At 37.7% G+C, this 19,733-nt stretch overlaps 2 protein-coding genes across 2 annotated transcripts; both read left to right on the top strand.

Moving 5' to 3' along the window:
• The first annotated feature begins 328 nt into the window (after positions 1 to 328).
• On the top strand, positions 329 to 1,866 carry LOC108999522. Its single transcript, XM_035685946.1, has 3 exons — positions 329 to 674; positions 813 to 1,044; positions 1,259 to 1,866. Exons 1-3 carry the CDS (start codon positions 423 to 425, stop codon positions 1,684 to 1,686), a joined length of 912 nt encoding a protein of 303 aa, XP_035541839.1. The 5' UTR covers positions 329 to 422; the 3' UTR covers positions 1,687 to 1,866.
• Positions 1,867 to 8,581: 6,715 nt separating this feature from the next.
• On the top strand, positions 8,582 to 9,127 carry LOC118348499. Its single transcript, XM_035690332.1, has one exon. The coding sequence runs from the start codon at positions 8,582 to 8,584 to the stop codon at positions 9,125 to 9,127; it is 546 nt and encodes a 181-aa protein (XP_035546225.1).
• The last annotated feature ends 10,606 nt before the right edge of the window (positions 9,128 to 19,733 follow it).

Here is a 19,733-nt window from a genome sequence, read left to right on the forward strand (position 1 = left end):
CCCCAACATCAGCCTCTCTCGCCGCGTCACGTCTCGGACTCGTGGGTCCGGCCTTAAGGAATAGAATTTTGTTACATATAATTATTTTAAAATAATAATAAAATAATAATATACACATAATATATTACATAATACATTACATGTTATAATATTTTTATTATTTTTATCATATTTTTTATACAATTTATTAATATAATTCATTACATTATTTTAATTATATTTTAGAAAAATAATTCCATCAATCCCATTAACAGAATGTTAAAAAAAAAATACACAAAAATATTACAAATATAATTTTTTTTGTAAGGAATATGCCCTGAATATCACTATAAATTTGAGGTTTGGTTTCCGAAGTAAGTCATTCAAAGCACGTGCTTCCTAGACTTCCAGAGCTCCTTGGAGTAGAGTGTGAGATCAATTCCATGGCCTTGGAAATGGCTGGAGTTCTGGATGCTAATCGGAGATCCGACGAGATCGTCGAGTTTTCTGACCAAGTAACGAGTTTTACCGACTTGGTTTTTGGGTTCTTTGAGGAAGATCAAAATTCGTCGGACAATTCGTTCAACTCCGACCACTATAACAACGACGAGGAGGAGGAGGAGGACGACGACGGGAACCCTTGCAATGTTGATGAGAACCAGGCGTTTTGGAAAGAGCAAGAGCAAGTTCTTCAGGTAAAATTTTCCTCTAGGACACAGAAATCTCTTTTGGTAATTGTTTCAATATGTATTAATTAGTGGTTAATTAATTTTATAGTAATGTTTTGTGGATTATATATATATATATATATATATATATATATATATATGCAGGGAACGTTGTACAGAACTAGTTCAATTGAGACGAAAATCCGGCAAGCTACCAAGGAGGCATTAAAGGAATTTGACATGGCTGATAATCAATATTGCGTGTGCCGGCCAACACCGGTGGCCGGAGGTTGCAAGAATTGCTTGCGAAGAGAAATATGCAACCGGCTCACAAGTGATGGCTACAATTGTGCCATTTGCAAGTCTAAATGGAGGGGCACATCAGACATTCCATCAGGTATTAATCATTTTAATCCTCGCATCCCATATGTATTCTTTACATCGCCATTTCAAAAGTGGGTCCATGAAGTAAAGCATCCATGAGTAGAGATTCTGTTTTTCTGAGGAAAGTAGGACCCATTAAGATTTTGAAATAACATGAAAATATAGCCGGCCAACCGGGTCTCTTATAAAATCAAGTGTCACTAAAATAGGTGTTCCAAATTTTGCAGGGGAGCACACATATTTGGAAGTTTTGGACAAATCAAACCCAAAGAAAGGAGAAGTGAGAGTGGTAATCGAGTTGAATTTCCGAGCAGAGTTCGAGATGGCGAGGGCCAGCAAAGAATACAACCAGTTGATTAGCCGGCTGCCGGAAGTATACGTAGGGAAGTCGGAAAGGTTAAGACCGCTGATTAAGGTAATGTGCTGTGCTGCCAAAAAATGCATGAAGGATAAGAAAATGCATCTAGGGCCATGGAGGAAGCAGAAATACATGCAAACTAAGTGGCTTGGTACTTGTGAGAGAATGACGCCGGCGCCATTGCCGTTGGGGTTGTCGGACCGGCAAACAAAGTCTAGAGCCTCCATGCTAACATTTGATTTGCTAGACACTTTGCCTGGCGTGCATTTCAGGAGTACTGCAGTTGAAGTTGTGTGAACGCTGAAACATTGAGTAACCAAAAAGTTTTGTCCCCACGAGCCCTGTTTTGTCCTTTTATTTTGTATAATATTTGTACTTTTGTAGAAAGTCTGCGACAAAAATAAGTGATCACTATGCATGAAGTATGGTTATTATTATTATTCTTTTAAACAGAATTTCATTCAAATTCAAAGCAAATTCTATTGTAACTTGATCAAAACCAAAGGCACTATAAAAAAAAAAATTATTTATTTATCACTAGTTAATTTTAATAAAATAATTATTTATAATTAAAATTAATTGAGAATGATTTTTTAGTTGTAATAAATTAATCATAAAATTATGTTTTTCTTATATGAGGAATATTTTTTCACCACATTTAAACATAAAAAACATTCCATGCAGTAGTAAAACTAGTAATTTTCATTATTTATTTTTTTATTATCTTTTTATCATTTCAGACATTAGATGTTAATTTTATAAATAAAATATAATAAATAATTTTTAATTATTTAATATTATATTATAAAAAAATAAAAAGATGATAAAAATTAAAATAATGAGTAATATTATTTTTTTTAAAGAAAGAGTAAACTTTTTTACCATGACACATTTATATAAAATAAATAAAAATTAAAAAAATATTATTATATATAAAATAGGATCTTGAAAATTTACTATATACATGTAAAAACAAGATTTTATAAGTAAAATTTAATATTTATTTCAATTTTTTTATGATAATTTTTTATAAAATAATATCTATCCATTATTATTTATATAATGAAATATTTAGAATTTATCTTTTTTTATAAAAATTATCAAGTGATATTTTAGATTTTAAATAAATTTTTTTCTTGTTTAATGAAATTTAGAGGATAATTTTTTTAACTATTTTTCATATAAATTATCAAGTTTAAATAATTTTTTTTATATTAATTTTAATTTGGACTTCATACATTTAAGAAGTTTATTATTGTATAATAAAAATTATGGGATCCATATAATAAGTTTATTATTTCTCTTATTAATTTTAATTTAATTTTGGTAAAGATCATATTCTTAAAAATAGATATTATATAGAAATTAAACAAAATTTAGAAACTATAAAAAATAAATAAATAGAGAGACATTTATAAGTATATTGAAATTTTAAAAAATTTTAAAAAGTATATGGAGATTATAAATTTTTTGGAGAGCCATTTTCTATATTTTTAAAACTATATTGAATAAAATCTTTGAATCTTTGGGCTATTTTGAATTTTGCATATATTTTGGTGGCGCCATGCCCCCCTCAAACTAAACGTTGTTTCGCCATTGATTACATGGATATCTAGCTAATGTATGTGCAATTTCATTACCCATTCGGTTAACATGCTCAATGCTAACTTCCTGAAAATAACTCATTAAGCCCTTTACCTCCATAACTAAGCTACCATTAGCTGAGAAAGTATTATGGGCAGCTTGTAATTCGTGTACAATAAGCAAACAACCAGACTTGATGATTGGTTTATTTAAATTGGTACGACTCTAGTATTTTCTCGAGAGACTTTGATTCGGATGACACCAACCCATGATAAGATGACATGTCATCTTTTCATTTTTGATTTTTTAAAAATGAGTTTTAAAATTTTTATTTTATTAAAAGAGTGTGTGTGAACTTGTACATAGCGATGTAAAAAAATCGGTAAATCAATAAATCAGACCAAATTAGTGAGTTTTTGTATAAACTGAGCCTGAAACCTGCAAGTTCATATCATAAAAAAGCTTAAAAAATCGTACAAAAACATTGACGATTTTTCAATCATTTAAAGTAGGTATTCCTTGTCCAACCTCACGTAAATATGAGCCAAACTCATTGTCTTTATCTTGCAGCACCTCAAACGTCACATAATATTTGAGAGCCGCACTCGACATTAGATATGTTTTAATGTTGAGTTCCATCTAGTTGGAACATCAAGACAAAGAAGCCCACCACTCAAAATACTTTGTTTCTCTGCGCATGACTTGAACTTATTAAGTCTTGTAGGGGAAGATTTCATATATTTCACTGCATTCTGAATCTTCACAATTGATTTAGAGGATGCATTGTCGATTGTGATTGTAAATATCTTCTTTATGCCCCATCCAAGTACGGATGACTCAATCTCTCTTCCTATTGTTTTCCCTTTGCGATCAGGAACTTTGTTAAAATATATAATTCTCTTATGCAAGATTCAATCATAATCAATAAAATGGGCTGTTATGCACATATAGTTAAGATTTTGAATTGATGTCCACATGTCAGTAATGATGCAAATCTTATAATCGGATGCCATGAACGTGTTCTTCAACTTTTATTTTTCTAACATGTACATCTTTATACAATCTCACATAACAGTAATCCGAGAGGGGATTGGAAATCTAGGCTCAACTGCGAGCATAAAGTCTTTAAAACCTTGCTTTTCTACAAATCTAAACGGTAGCTCATCCACGATTATCATTCTAGCTATTGCCGACTGTATTTTCTGTTCATTGTACTTGGCAAGTCCAATACTAGGATTGCTAGTTGTACCATCCAGCTCCGTCTTCTTAGTCCCGGTCATTTTTGATTGGGGGTTATCATTTCCAACCCCAATAGTATTAAAAGCTTTACATGTCTCTGATTATGGTATTTTAAGGATGAAGTACCTTGTTTTTTAGGGTGACATAACAAAATCTTACCACAATAGTCGCATGAGGCTTTGGGCTCATTGGGATTCTTGACATTATGAATTCTCATAAAGTATTGCCATGCATCTTATATGTCCCGTCTTTTTGTGATAGGAGGGCAAACTTGAGAACTAGTTGTTAGGAGAGAGCTATCCAAAGTAGAGTGCTATCCAAATGAATCACATTGGATATTGATTCAGATCCAGATAAAAGCATAGCAGCACTAAGTTTCATAATGTTTAATTGTAATTTGAGATAAATTATGTTACATGTACACTAATATATTTAGATTAAATAACTAAAGTTACGCCTATATATCAACATCATAAAATTAAACATAAAGAAAATTTGAAAAGAAATTAATGTATTATGAAAGCAAAGCTGGATTGCACACTTGAGCTGGAAAGAGTATTATGATTGCACGCTATAGCTGAGAAATTAATGTATTATGATATTTAGCTAAAGCAAATCACACATGTGATGCATTTATGCTTCATCATTGATTCATTTTATGCTGCATTATACACTGCTGTACTGCTACTTGTGCTTAAAATATGGTCATATTCTCTAATTGGTAGGATATATTGTCATTATTGTGGAAAAAATAAGTGGTAAGAAAAACTGACAAGAATACCATCCCCAAGTTTACTTCTTCTATTTCTCAGCAGTTGTGTGGGCTTCCTGTATGTAAAGTGGGAATAACAGGTTCGATAAATTACGTGCACTCCTCTGCCTATTGATTAACATATATATAAATATATATATATATATATATATATATATATATATATATATATATATTTACAAAGGAAAGCATGCATACTACTTAGAAAGACCATTATATACACCAAATCATTTCACCTAGGATTTTGTCGCTTGAGTCGTTTGAGTGTCATCATGAAGTGGTAGAATCTTGAATGCTTCTATACCTAAACAAAAGTGGTTGGAAAATCATTCCTAGCAGTGTCCATCATGAATTTTGTTTGGTCCAAACAAAACTTCTATTCAATCTTTTCTCTTTGAATCTGAAAGAAGTTTTGGGAATATCTTATGGTGATATCATATCCAATGCAATGGTTCATGGAGTTTCTAATCCTTGTGCTTATACTTCAGCACTATAATTGGAAGCTCTACGCACGATTCGACCCGCTTAACTCTAAATACCTGTCTAGCGACTCTATAAAAAGTTGAGAATTGTTAGAATTCTCAAAATAATTATGTGTATGTACATATATATATATATATATATCTGCGCCTCAAGAGGCGCCTATACTTAAAAGTGGCTATGCATGTACTGTTTATTACTGTTGATGTCACTGTTCATCAACAGTAATGAACAGTGTAGAGGTTTTTTTTTTTTTTGCAATTGTTTATATTACCTTCATCATCAACAGTAATAAACAGTGTAAAGTTTTTTTTTTTTTTTTGCATGTTTTTTTCCGCAAGTGTTTATATTACTTCTTTCTCTTTAAATAGACTTTTTTTTTGTATTCATCTAAAGAGTAAAATAAATTATTACTTCTGTCAAATGCTTGCTTTATAGTTGGATTGTTATGTAATTCTTATTTATAATTCTTGAATTTTTAGTGATTGTATTAGAATTTGTAAAAGCAAGTATATATAATTGAATTGATTGGATCAAATTTGTGTGATAAGTATTTTTTAGATTTTTATTTAAGTTATTTAGACTTTTATAGAGTAATACTAAAAGTGATATATCATTTTTAATCTTCAAATTTAATCTAACGGTAGAAGTTTAAATATTGATTTAAACTAACATAAAATAGATAATTAAAATATAAATATTCTATCATACACTTAAAATTAACTTCAATTTATATATATATATCTGTCTATATCTTAAAAGAGGCTATCCTATTACTGTTAATCAACAGTAATGAACAGTAAAGAGGCTGTGTGATTTTTTTTTTCGCATATTCCTAAACAGTATAACAGTAATGAACAGTAAAGAGGTTTTTTTCTTTTTTTCACGTTTGTTTTGTTTTTTTGTTTCTTTTTAGGTTCGTCCGTGTGAATGTCAATGTGCGACGTAATACCACAATCGTGCGTGGGGAATGAGAGAGAGGGAGAAATGAAAGGTGGGGAAAAATATTGGTTTATAGGTTTTAAATTACAACTCTTTATCTTTAATTTTCAGATTTAATCTAACGATAGAAGTTTAAATATTGATTTAAACTAACATAAAATAGATAATTAAAATACTAATTTTTTATCATTAAATAAATAATAAAATTTTACTGTACATTTTTAAGCAAAAAAAATTATCTAATTAATTTGAATTTTTAATATAATTTAAATTTCATAATAAATTATGAACATAAATAAATAATAATTTTATTCTTATACATTAGACTATTTTAATATTTGAAATTATATTTATTTTTTTCTTCAATTTGACAGATGTGGCAAATGTACTTTTTTTTATCAATTAGAAAATCTTACGACATACAGGATTTTACACAAGTACTACTAATTTCAAAATAACCAAGCCATTTATAAAATACTAATATTTCATCATTAAATAAATAATGAAATTTTGTTAAATATTTTTAAAAAAGTATAACTATATAAATAATTAGAGTTTTAACATAATTTAAATATGATAATATCTTAATTAACTAAAGAGAACTGCTACAACTAATAAAAAAGTAACCTGAAAATATGTCATAAATATGTATTTCATTTTTTTTATTTTTCTTTTCTTTTTTTCATGTATTTTTTTAATCATCATAAACATTTTAAAAAAAATAAAAAATTTACAACATCATTGGGTCAGGAGGGAATTGACAATCTTTCTCTTCCCAAACAAAATTATTGAGTTCGAGGAAGAGATTAATAGATTCTTAAGTTTTCAGAAATTTTTATATATTTTTTAAAATATTATTTAAATATAAAATATTTTTTAATTTGTTAATCTAATCATTACAATTTTTTTAAATATAAATTTTTTAAATTTTAAAACAAAAACTACATTAAAAAATTATTTTTCAATAATATTTTAACTTTTATAATATTTTTATTTTAATTTTTTTTCTCTCATTTTCTAAAATCAAATAAAACATCTTAATCCAAATAATTTTATATATTACTATTCACAAACCATGTCACTACTATTAATACATCGATCCAAATCATATCTAAGGATATGATGTCTACATGTGTTGTTTTTTGAAGGACGAGACTGCTACTGGTACATTAAAATTTTTAAGATTTAAATCCAACCCTTCATTTTACCACTTCTCATTTTTTTTTCTTCGGTTGGATTGCTTCGATTTATGCAGTGAAGTACTATCACTATCACAAAAATTCTCCATATCTCTTTTCACTTGTTAGGTGCAGAAATTGAGTTCATAAAAAATTCTCTATATACTACTTATTTTACTTATGATTACGTTTTTTTTTTTTTAACCCAAAACATATTTATATTTTACAAAATAAGTTATTTTTCAACTGGGCAAATATGCCTCGCACATTGCCCAACCGCTTATATATATATATATGCTTATGTATTGATAACATGGGTATTTTAATAGTGTTTTAAATGACTTTAGAGTAGTCCCACTATTGCTTTAAAAAAGTGGGTATTTATTAATACTTGCACTTCACATGCCATTGCTTTAAAAAAAGCATGCGCATGCTTAGGTGTACTTGACCATCAACTTAACTAGTGCATAACAGTGTTTTCAATTTCGTATCATATTGACCGGTACGGTCGATATTTACCGTACCGACCGCTGGACCTGTACAGATACTATATACGTTACGTACCGGCCTAAATACTAGCCAGTACCGACCGTACTGGCCTCAATTTCGGCCTGTACCTGCTTATATTTCGACCTTCAAACTTTTTATTTTTTTTTATTTTTTTCAATCTACAAGCTTATTTGACCCCCAATTCAGATTAGACTATTTATAAATTATATATATATGTATTTATATATAATTTATTCATATATAGACTATTATTTTAGAATATAATTTATATATATAATTTATTCATATATCGACTATCCCGAAACGGTACCAGTATCGAAATATTTCGTTCCAGTGCCTTGACCGGTACGACTTCCGGTACGGTATTCAAAATATTAGTGCACAACGGTCCTTCTCTCCTCTCTCCTGTGAGGAAGAGTAAGGTGGTGTACCCTGCTTAAGCAAGGGTGTAAGTCTCCTGTTGGTGGGAGGTTTGGCGCAGGGTGACATGGTTCTAGAAGAGGAGGAACTGTCAAAGAGATGGGAAAGGCTTAACCTGTCCAGTGAAGAGAGCTCCATCTTTCATGTTCCTCATAAGACAAAGAAGTGGGCTCGAGGCAACCATTGCATTGTGGGTAGAGTACTGACAGAAAAAGGTGTGAATAATGAAGCATTCCGAAAGACTATGTCACAAGTTTGGAGGCTGGAGGGTTGGGTGAGATTTAAGGAGGTGGGTGGCCAGAGTTTCTTGATTGAGTTCCAACAAGTGACTGACAAGGAAAAGACACTTAGTGGACGTCCATGGTTCTTTGATAGGAACCTTGTGACTTTCCAAGAGGTGGATGACTCTGTCTCTATCAACTCCATGCATTTTAAGTTTGAACCATTTTGGGTTCAACTCCAAAACTTGCCCCTGGCAACCATGACTGAGGAGGTGGGGAATCAATTTGGGGCTTCCATTGGTCATGTCATTAGGGTGGATGCCGAGTTTGATGGTTTGGCTTGGGGAAGATGCCTTCGAGTGAGGGTGGCTGTAAAATTCTATAACATGTAAAACATGAAAATCACATAGTATTAATATGTGATTTTCTATTGGATACTTCGAGTGAAGTGGAGACAACATTAGCCGTGGAATCAGTATTAATATTGGAATTGGATAGGCTATTTGCTGGGGTAAGCAGATTTTTGATTTGCTCTTTAGAAAATATCATATTGGGAATACTTGAATTTTGTTCTAATGAAGATACATTGTTTGCAATGGGTTGTGCATATGATGAATTTCAAGATTGCACATTGAGAGATCTTTTCCCTTTAGGACCTTTCCATCCAGGAGGATATCCAATGAGTTGAAAACATTTGTCTGCAAGATGGCTAGAATAGCCACAATGAGAACAGACCAAATCTGTTTTCCCTTTTTGCTTCGTGTATCTAGCACCAATAGATGATTGACTTTGAGGTTGAGCAGCAACCATGGCATGAGAATCCAAGGAAATTCCAACACTGTTAGACAGAGACCTTTGACTTTCTTCTTGTAGTAATAAAGAAAATACTTTGCTCATTGATGGTAGAGGAGATTGGAGGAGTAATTGACTTTTGATGGCTGAGTATAAATCATGTAATTCAACCAAGAATTTTATCACATAATCAGACTGTTGTCGATCTGTGAGATTCTTGAGAATACTGCATGTGCGCCTGCCAAGATTTCCATATTTACAACTTGGAATAGGTCGATAGCTGATATATTCATTCCACAAGGCTTTAAACTCACTAAAATACTCAGTAACAGTTTTAGAACCTTGAGAAATGGAACTGAGGGATTTTTCCAGAGAGAAAACTCTCGGACCATCACTTCTAAGATATCTTGTCTTTAGTTCCTCCCAAATGTCCAAAGCAGTTGTAAAATAAAGAAGGTTGCCACGAATTTCTTTAGAAATTGAGTTCATTAACCATGAGAGCACTAGATTATTTGCTCTTAGCCAAGCAATTCGAAGTCTAGAATCAGTATCAATTCTAGGTTGAAGTAGAGTTCCATCAATAAAGGAGATTTTGTTCTTGACAGTGAGTGCAATTGAAATCGATTGACTCCATGCAATATAGTTCTCACCTGTAAAGATTTCAGACACGAGAAGTGCTCCTGGATTGTCAGAAGGATGAAGATTGTACTGGCTCGAGGAATCATCACAAGGATTCGACATAGGGGGATTAGCCATAGAAGCTCTCTCAGAAGAATTTTCAGAAGGTGTTTCAGAGTTTTCCATAGAAGCAAGAAACGAGAGAAAAAAAAATCAAGAAGCAAGAAAAATGAAAGATTTCAGCGGAAGACTTTTCTTTACTCTTCTTATACCATGTAAAATTCTATAACATGTAAAACATGAAAAATAGAGGACTGCATGAAAACTTGTATATTCTCATTACTTTTGTGATCTTAAAAGACTGTACAAAGGGTCTATTTATACACTTCATTTACCCAAGCATAACTATAACAGATTTAACCAACTTAACTGTTTATTTACAATTTTCAGATGAAGCTTTCTGTTTGGCTTCTAGAGATTTTAATTCTAATTTTTCTATGTGATTTTCTATATTCCAACGGTGGCAGTTGACATCCACAAGCCCCTGTTGAGAGGTAGATGGCTGAGTTATGAAGGGAAACAACACTGGATTTCTTTTAAATATGAGAGGTTGCAATCTTTCTGCTTCCAGTGTGGTATCTTATTTCATTAAGGGAAGGGGTGTCCCAGGTAGAGGAATGAGCAACTAGAGGATGGTGTGAAGATCGAACACTATGGACCTTGGCTGCTAGCTCAACCAATGTACACCAATATCTTTGATGGTAGGAAGTATGTTGGTGCTGCTGAAAACAACCACCAACAATGGCGGCAGGAGGCTGAAAAGTCAAAGGTGGTGGTGAAGCTGAAGTTAATTTAGACAAGAATGATCCTACGGAGGATTTTAAGGCTGAATTGAAGGAGATTTCAATGCCCAAGGAGTTGACAAAGAAAAGTTGAGTGAATGGGGGGAATCAGCCTAAAGTTGAGGAAGGTGGCAGTGTGGATACAGCTGTAAAAGACTACAATAAGTCTGAGAATTTCCATACGGGAATTCTGGAAAGTAGATCTCCCTCCTCTACAGGGCCTAGTGAACCAGAAAAGGAAAGTTTTGATTGCTTTATGGAGCTCGAGACCCCCAAACCAGATTTAAATAGCCTTTCAAAGAAAGAAATGTTGGATAAATCCAATATGTCAAGGGTGAATACCGAGCCTACAACATCAATTAAGCATAATGGGATTGAAAAAGGGCCAAAAACAAGGGGGTCCACGTGGAAAAGAAGGACCAGGGAAGCAAAATCCCTCTCTCCAATAGAACCTGTGGTCGTGTCTCCTAGAAAGAAGAGAGGTGGCATCTCTCAACTGGCTAAAGCAGACAAGACTAGTAAGAATCAGAAGCAGGTTTTAGTTGTGGAATCTAGCAGTTATGAAACTGGGTTGGTGGAGGCTGCAATGCAGCTCCACCAGCAGCAATGATAGGCCTCAACTGGAACTGTAGAGGGCTTGGGAACCCTCATACAGTTAGAAAACTTCACATGCGGGTGAAGATAAAGTGGCCCAAAGTGGTTTTTTTAATGGAAACAAAGAGTGGAAGAAAGAAAGTGGAGGAAGTAAGAAACTCAGTGGGTTTTGACAGAAGTTTTGTGGTTGAAAGTAGAGCTCTAAGTGGGGGCCTTGCTTTTTTGTGGAATAGCTCAGATGCTTTTACTTTGGATTCCTTTTTTCAGAATCACATCTCATTTTCTTTGAAAAGGGAAGGATACAGTGTGGACCTATTGTTGATTGGCTTTTATGGACATCCATCGACATCACAGAGGGAGGGTAGTTGGCAGCTCTTGAGGATGCTGTCAATCTGCCAGGGATGTCTGGAGCCAGGGCTCGGCTGTTTTCAATAAAAGTTCCCTCAGACCAGAGAGTTTTAGTGAACTTGTTGAGGAACTGAGCCTCTGTGGTGACCAGAAAACAATGGATCTTTTTGCAGTAACAGCAAGAGGCATCTGGTATAGGAGAAATCAATTTATTTTTGAGTCATCATTTACACACCCAACAGCAATAGCAAAGTAAGCTGAGAAGTTCATTGATGAATTCAGAGCTGCTCAACAGAGTTCTAAGACTTACTCCCCTGTGATTTCAAATGTGAATGTTAGTTGGACCCCATCCTCCCCCAGGAACTATAAAGATCAATTGGGATGCAGCCTTGAATAAGAACAAAGGCAGAGCAGGCTTTGGCCAAGTAGCCCGTGACCATGAGGGTAGGGTGATAGCCACCAAAAGAATCTCAAAAGCAAGCTTATATGATCCTGAACTAGCTGAAGCTCAAGGAGCTTTGCATGCTGCAGAAATGGCTACCGACTTGGGTCTTAGATCAGTAATTCTGGAGGGTGATTCAAGCCAAGTTGTAAAAGGACTGAAGCAGCAGCTAGACAGATGGGATAGGGTGGGCATGATCCTCGATGACATAAAATTGAAACTAACATCTTTGCCTAGTTGGCGTGTTTTGTTGGCGTGTTTTGTTTGTTAAAATAGTTTGTAATGGTTTTGCTCATAACCTTGCTAGAGAATCTTTAGAGTTAGAAGAAGATGCTTCTGAACTGGCTTTTAGTCCAGTGTGTAATGCTTCTGAACTGGTTTTTAGTCCAGTGTATGCTACTCTTTCGTGAGTTTTAATGAAGACTATTTTTCAAAAAAAAAAAACTAGAGCACAACAATTAATTGTTGTGTTTTCTTGTACTTTGTGTTCAATCAAAGTTTTGAATTGTTGAAGGGTCACCTAAACGTTTTCTTATGAAAAGTAAATACACCAAGGACTCAAGTTAATCTCCATGATCCTCTCTGTAAGGGGGTTTTCCCCACTTCATAAAACCCATTGGGTTTCGGCCCAATACTTGGCTTGAGGGCCCCCAAGTCTGTATAGGGGATGGAACATATACTAGGGAAGGGCACCGAACAATCGACGAGATAGGTCAGCCTGACAGTTTGTGACCACCTTCAGAACCCAGAGTGCAGTGGGAAATGCGGAGGGTTGTCGATCCATCGGCATCAAATCATCTATGACACATATAAATAAGACGTGGGGTAAGGGAACCACGCCTCATTAATAGTACTATTGGTGAGCTACATGCCACATTTATGGACCCATTGCAGAGCGAAACTGTATTAAAGAAGGTCTGAAAATAAAAATAGAAAGGAAGGCGCAAACTTTGTGGAGGCAAAGACGATTTGAACCTTGACCACGATATAAATAGCCAGCTCCATGTACAAGAATCTCTCTCGGATCCCTAGACTCTACTTATTTACAAACTTCTAAAAATATTTACTGATTTTGGCATCGGAGGTTACTTGACCCCAAGGCCGCCCTCTCCAAGTTGCACTACTCTCCATCTTTTGTAGGCCCATTCCCAAAGACCTGAGTTGTCAGAGCTTGGCCCAAAGGTGTGTAAAACACCATGTTAATAGTGGCGTGGTATGTGGTATCGTTATAGATCTTGCGTGTACTTCGCATACCTACGATAACCCATTCCAGGCAACTCAGAAGCTTGTCGAAACTACCAGAGGCATGGAAATAAATTGGACGGAAAGCCGAACATAGGGGAGTGAGGAGGTTGCAATGGGGGAAAGCCACAAGCATGCTGGCAAAGTGACGCATCCAACAACAGATGCTAGCGCCTTGCCGCCAGCTCTAGATCGTGCAAAGGTCATAAGCGAAGCTCGAGATGAGTAGGAACTCTAGAATGCAAAACCAATCAGACCATTGGAGCTTATTACTCTTCACCCAGATTGGGCAGAGGCCAAGGTGACAATTAGCAGCAAAATGATGTCCAAAGCCTGGAGCGCCATGCAACAACTTCTCGCTGAGTACTAAGATGTGTTTGCTTGGAGCCATAGGGATATGCTTGGAATAGCACCTGAAATTATACAACATAGCCTAAGTGTAGACCCAAAAGCTAAGGGAGTGAGGCAGAAGCAACGAAGCATCAGTGCAGAGAAGAATCCCACCATAACCGAGGAGGTGGATCGACTGCTAAGTGTGGGATTCATTCGAGAAGCTCACTACCCAAAGTGATTGTCTAATGTAGTGCTCATAAAGAAGCTAAACGGCAAATGAAGAATGTGTGTCGACTTCACTGACCTCAACAAATCTTGTCCGAAAGATAGCTTCCCGCTTCCTCACATCGATCTCATTGTCGACTCAACAGAGGGTCATTGTATGCTCAGCTTCATGGATGCCTACTCTAGATATAACCAAATCTGTTTGAAACCTGAGGACGAAGAGAAAACTTTGTTTATCACTGACCGAGGTTTGTATTGTTATACGGTGATGCCTTTCGGGCTTAAGAATGCAGGGGCGACCTACCAATAGCTGGTTAACCGTATGCTCGAAGGCCAGATAGGAAAAAACATGGAGATTTACGTGGACGACCTGTTGGTCAAGAGTATAACCTTAGAACAACACTTGGACGACTTAAGGGAGGCTTTTGAGATACTATGACAGTACCAAATGAAGCTGAATCTGGCAAAATGTGCCTTTAGTGTCGGGTTGAGGAAGTTCCTAGGATTCATGGTGTCAGAACATAGTATTGAGGCCAACCCCGAGAAGGTGGATGCCATCCTCAACATGGCCCCACCATGGAGCATAAATGAAGTATAAAGCCTGGCAGGGCGAATACCTGCCCTCAATAGGTTCGTATCGAGATCAATCGAAAAATGCCTACCTTTCTTCAAAGTCTTGCGAAAAGCGAAGAGATGGGATGGCAAGTGCGACCAGGCGTTCAAAATCCTCAAGAAATACCTCACGAGTTTGCCGCTCCTTAGCCAACCCTGGTGCGAAGAAACGTTGACCTTGTACCTAGTGGTCTCCCCTTAGACAGCTTCCTTAGTTTTGGTACACGAAGAGTTGGGGGTCCAAAAGCCGATTTACTACATCAGTTAGGCGTATCGAGGGGCTGAGGCCAAATACCCCCGCATAGAGCAACTGGCCTTTACACTAGTAGTAATACGTGTAAGCTGCGCCTGTACTTTTAGGCTCACACAGTATGGGTCCTCACGGAGACCCCTCTAAAGAAGGTGTTGTAATGACCGAATGCCTTAGGCCAGCTTATGAATTGGGCAGTGGAGCTGAACGAGTTCGGCATTGACTACACGCCACAGAACACCATAAAAGGGCAAGTATTAGCAGACTTGCACTGAATTCACCAGCTTCTCAGCGGAAAATGATAATGCACATCTTTTAAAGCTCTGGCAAGTATTCGTTGACGACTCATCTTGTCGGGCTGGAGGGGGAGTGAAGGTGCACATCATAGCATCCGAGGGAGAACAACACAATTATGTCATTAAATTGGCGTTCAAAACAACAAATAAAGAGGTAGAGTACAAAGTGCTACTTTCGGGATTACTGGTGGCTAGGTCTCTAGGCACCACCGAAATTGAAGTATGGGTAGACTCTCAAGTAGTGGTGAACCAAGTGCGGGGGGAGTTTGCTGTGAAGAGCGAGAAATTGAAGAAATCTTTGGCATTGACTGAAGTGGAATGCCCCTACTTCAAGTATTTTTAGATTCAGCAAGTGCCGAGGACATAAAATCAGAAAGTAGACAAGCAAGCACGTGTCGCCTCTGGACATGAGGACTCCCCCTACTAGAAAGTACAATGACTCAAATGGTGGAAGTACCTGTTGTGGGAATCGAAGTAATGGAAATACGGTCTAGAGCCCCAGATTGGGCTAGGGACATAATCAGATACTTAGAAACCAACGAGGTACCCGAGACCAACAGAGGTGAGAAAGATCAGGAATAGAGCGGCACACTACACTATGATCGAGTGAGTCTTATATCGGTGGGGTCACTCGATGTCTCTTTTAAGGTGCATCTCCCCAAAGGAAGTGCAGCACGTGTTAGCAAAAATACACGAAGGAATTTGCAGGAATCACTCGAGAGGACAAGCGTTAGCCAGAAAGGTGATGAGAGCGGGCTATTACTGACCTCAAGCCCTGCGAGATGTCAAGGACTATGCATAGAAGTGTCAAAAGTGCCAAGAATACACTATGCCCCATTGTCTGTCAGAGGAGTTGTCGTCAATCATGTCGCCTTGGCCTTTCGCCCAGTGAGGAATCGACTTGGTCGGACCACTGTTCCTGGCGAAGGGGGAGCCAAATTTGTGGTGGCGGCTGTGGACTACTTCACCAAGTGGGTCGAAGCTGAGACCCTAGCTACTATCGGGGCAAGCAACATCACGCGGTTTCTATGGAAGTCAATAGTTTGTAGATTTGGTGTCCCATGCATCATCCTCTCGAATAATGGACCACTACCACAATTTGTGCCGAGAATTGGGGGTTGAGTTTCGATACTCATCCCCGGGACATCCTCAGTCCAATGGGCAAGTTGAGGCGACCAACAAAATGCTGATGGGAATGCTTAAGAAGCGGCTCGTCGACAGAAATAAGTTGTGGGCAGAAGAGCTCCCCACTGTTCTGTGGGCTTACTGGGTCACGGTGAAAACGCCGACTTGGGAAACCCCCTTCACCCTTATGTATGGCCACAAGGCGATGCTGCTAGTAGAGATCGAAATCCCCACCTACAAAGTTTAGCACTTTGAACAAGAGTCCAATAACAGGCGGCTGGAAGAACAACTTGACCTACTGGAAGAAGTCCTACTAGAAGCTGAGATCAGAATCGCAGCCAACAAGAGGAGAGCCGAGAGATGATTTAACAAATGTGTGTAGCCAAGAACATTCAAGGTTGGAGATCTTGTACTTAAAGAGACGGGAACAATGATGAGAGACGAGGGAAAGCTAGGCCCCTGATGGGAGGGCCCTAATGTGGTTGTCGCCACAAATCACCAAAGCTCATACCGCTTGAGAGACTCCCAAGGAAATGAGCTGCCATGCCTGTGGAACTTTGAGCATCAACAGAAATATTATTGCTAATCCGATTTTATTATTATAAATTTGTATGTACTCATGCACCAGTTGCGGGCCCTAATAAAAGAAATCTTTGTGTTTCAATGGCTAATTTCAAGGACATAATACAACCCGTCAAGCGAACTTCGCCCCAAACGAATCAACAATCTCCACCAACAAAGTCAACTTGCTATACGGGAACTGCATCAGCAATTTACCACCCAGCAGGGTGAAAAGAGAAAGGTAGGCCTAAAAGGTTGCCTTCTTCCTCTCGCGGATGAGTGCGGGTCGGTCCTTGGCCATCCAAAGATGAAAGTTTACTTTTCTCATAAACTTCAACGGTTGGGAGCGTGTTCAGTGACAAAACTGCTTGAACAACTTACATCTCTGCGAGGTACCATCGGGAAAGGGAGACCTAAAAGGTTGCCTTATTCCTTCCACAGTGGAAAGTGGGATCAGCTTCACGGCTACCTGAATAACTTACCCCTACTCCCGCAACGACGAAGTGTGGGAACAACACTAGCCTGACCCAAATTTACCCTTTCCAGTGGTGTCAATGGGCAGGAGCAGGTCCATAATAAACTGCCCGAACAACTTACCTCCCACAAATGATGATAGGCGAGTAAGTGGCTCGACCTCCTCGTCCGGGAGAGTGGGACTGGCCCCAAGTTGGCCTAAATAACTTACCTCGACCCCCATCATGGTGATGGAGTGGATCAGCCACATCGTTGTTCGAATTACCTCCCCGCGAGGCAACCAAAGGAAAGGTAGGCCTAAAGGTTGTCTTATCCTTCCTGCGGCGGAGTGCGAGTAGTCCTTAGCTATCTAAAGGAAAGAAACTTTTACCTTCCTCGTGAGCGTCAATGGGCAGGATCGGGTTCAATAACAAACTGCCTGAACGACTTACCTCATTGCAGGATACTATAGAGAAAGCTAGGCCTAAATGTTACTTTATCCCTCCCGCAGCGGAGAACGAGATCAACCTCGTGGCTTCCCAAATAACTCACCTTGACCCCCGTTACGACGAAGTATGGGATCAGCGCCAGCCTGACCCAAAATTACCCTTTCCTATATTTTCAACGGGCAGGAGTGGGCCCGGTAATAAACTGCTCGAATGACTTACCTCCGTGTGGGATACCATAGGGGAAGGTAGGCCTAAAAGTTGACTTATCCCTTTCGCAATGGAGAGCGAGTTCAGCTCTAAGCCTGCCTGAATACTTATCCCGACCCCCTTCGTGGCGAAGGAGTTGACCAGCCATGTCGCAGTCCAAATTACCTCCACAGGGGAGAAAGAGGCGATTTGGTGTGAGGCATTTCGACCTCTCCCTGGTGGAGAGCGGGCCAAGTCCATGGATTGCCCGAACAACAGAGCAGAAGATGTGAATATCATCAATTCGAACTGTGGCAATACAGGACAATCAAGACAGACGTAAGCAACAAGCTTCGTGCGGCATAAGCCAGAGAACCTAGGTCTGCAACATTAACTTCTGTGACAAAAAGCAAAGTAATGATAATATTCTCGCTTTCCAAATGGGATGGATGCAGCTACGCTAATGGAGGAAGGCAAGCAAAGATCCAGGTTGCCCATACTAGCTTACCTCCCCGCGGACTAAGGAGGCAAGCTAGGCCTAATTCCAGCTTTAGTCCCCGAGGGGAAAGGACGATTAGCCTCACAATGGTTCGAAGGACAAAAATGCACTAACGGAGGAAGATAGGTAAAGCTTCAAACCACCCAGACTATTTTATCACCCTGTGGGCTGAGGAGACAAGTCCGGCTTAAGGCCGTATTGACTCCCCACGATGGAGAAGAGCGAAGTTAGGACAAGGGAGATATGTAAGATGCATGCACCTCAAAGCAAAGTCATGAAGGTTTGGAAAGATGGATACATGGCAAGGGCCAACGAAAAGAGCATAAAGCGGAAGACTGCTGGCAGGCGCGGTCGTTGAATGTTGACCAAGCATTGGTAGGGAGGGTCACAAGAGGTACTGTATGACAAACACTCATGACCGAGCTCTACTTGGGCTGGCACTCAAAAGAAAATGAGCAAGAAGAAAAGAATAGTGGAAAGAATGCAAAAAAACATAGCCGGATGTAGTCAATAAAAGGTAATTTTATTAATCACTGAAAGCTACAAAGAACAAGTTACATCGTATAGCTGCAAAGCTACAAGGAACATGTTTCATTGTAAAGCCGTAAAGCTACAAGGAACAAGTTACATTATAAAGCCTCAAAGCGGTGTGGAGCAAATTACAACTTGAAACCCTATATCTTCAAAAAAGCAAGTTACAGTACCCGACTGTAGACCTAGACCGTAAAATGGCCAGGGATAATCCAAGAGGACCAAAAGATCACACTGTTCTTGAACCTATTTGAAACGGGATAAGCTGAAAATCTACAACAATGACGAAGATACCGTTAAGGATCAGAACATCTTGAAGTTGATTTCTATGTTGAGAACCGCTTACCGAATGAAGGCCATTAACCATTACAACCAAGCTTGATCAAATTATACTTTCGTGTGAGCAGCAAGCAGAGATCTCCACCACTATGACATGTCGACAACTCACGAGGTTACCTTGAAACATCAACAAGGATGTAATGAGGCAATTAATTGAGTCGTATGGTGATGACCATCACCCAGGAGACATCCGAAACCACCCGCCAACTATGGAGAATGGCTTCAATGTCGAGGCCTGTAAGCAAAAGGGCGAGAGAGAGA

Source organism: Juglans regia, chromosome 1 (assembly GCF_001411555.2).
Source record: "Juglans regia cultivar Chandler chromosome 1, Walnut 2.0, whole genome shotgun sequence".
Classification (NCBI taxonomy): Eukaryota; Viridiplantae; Streptophyta; class Magnoliopsida; order Fagales; family Juglandaceae; genus Juglans; species Juglans regia.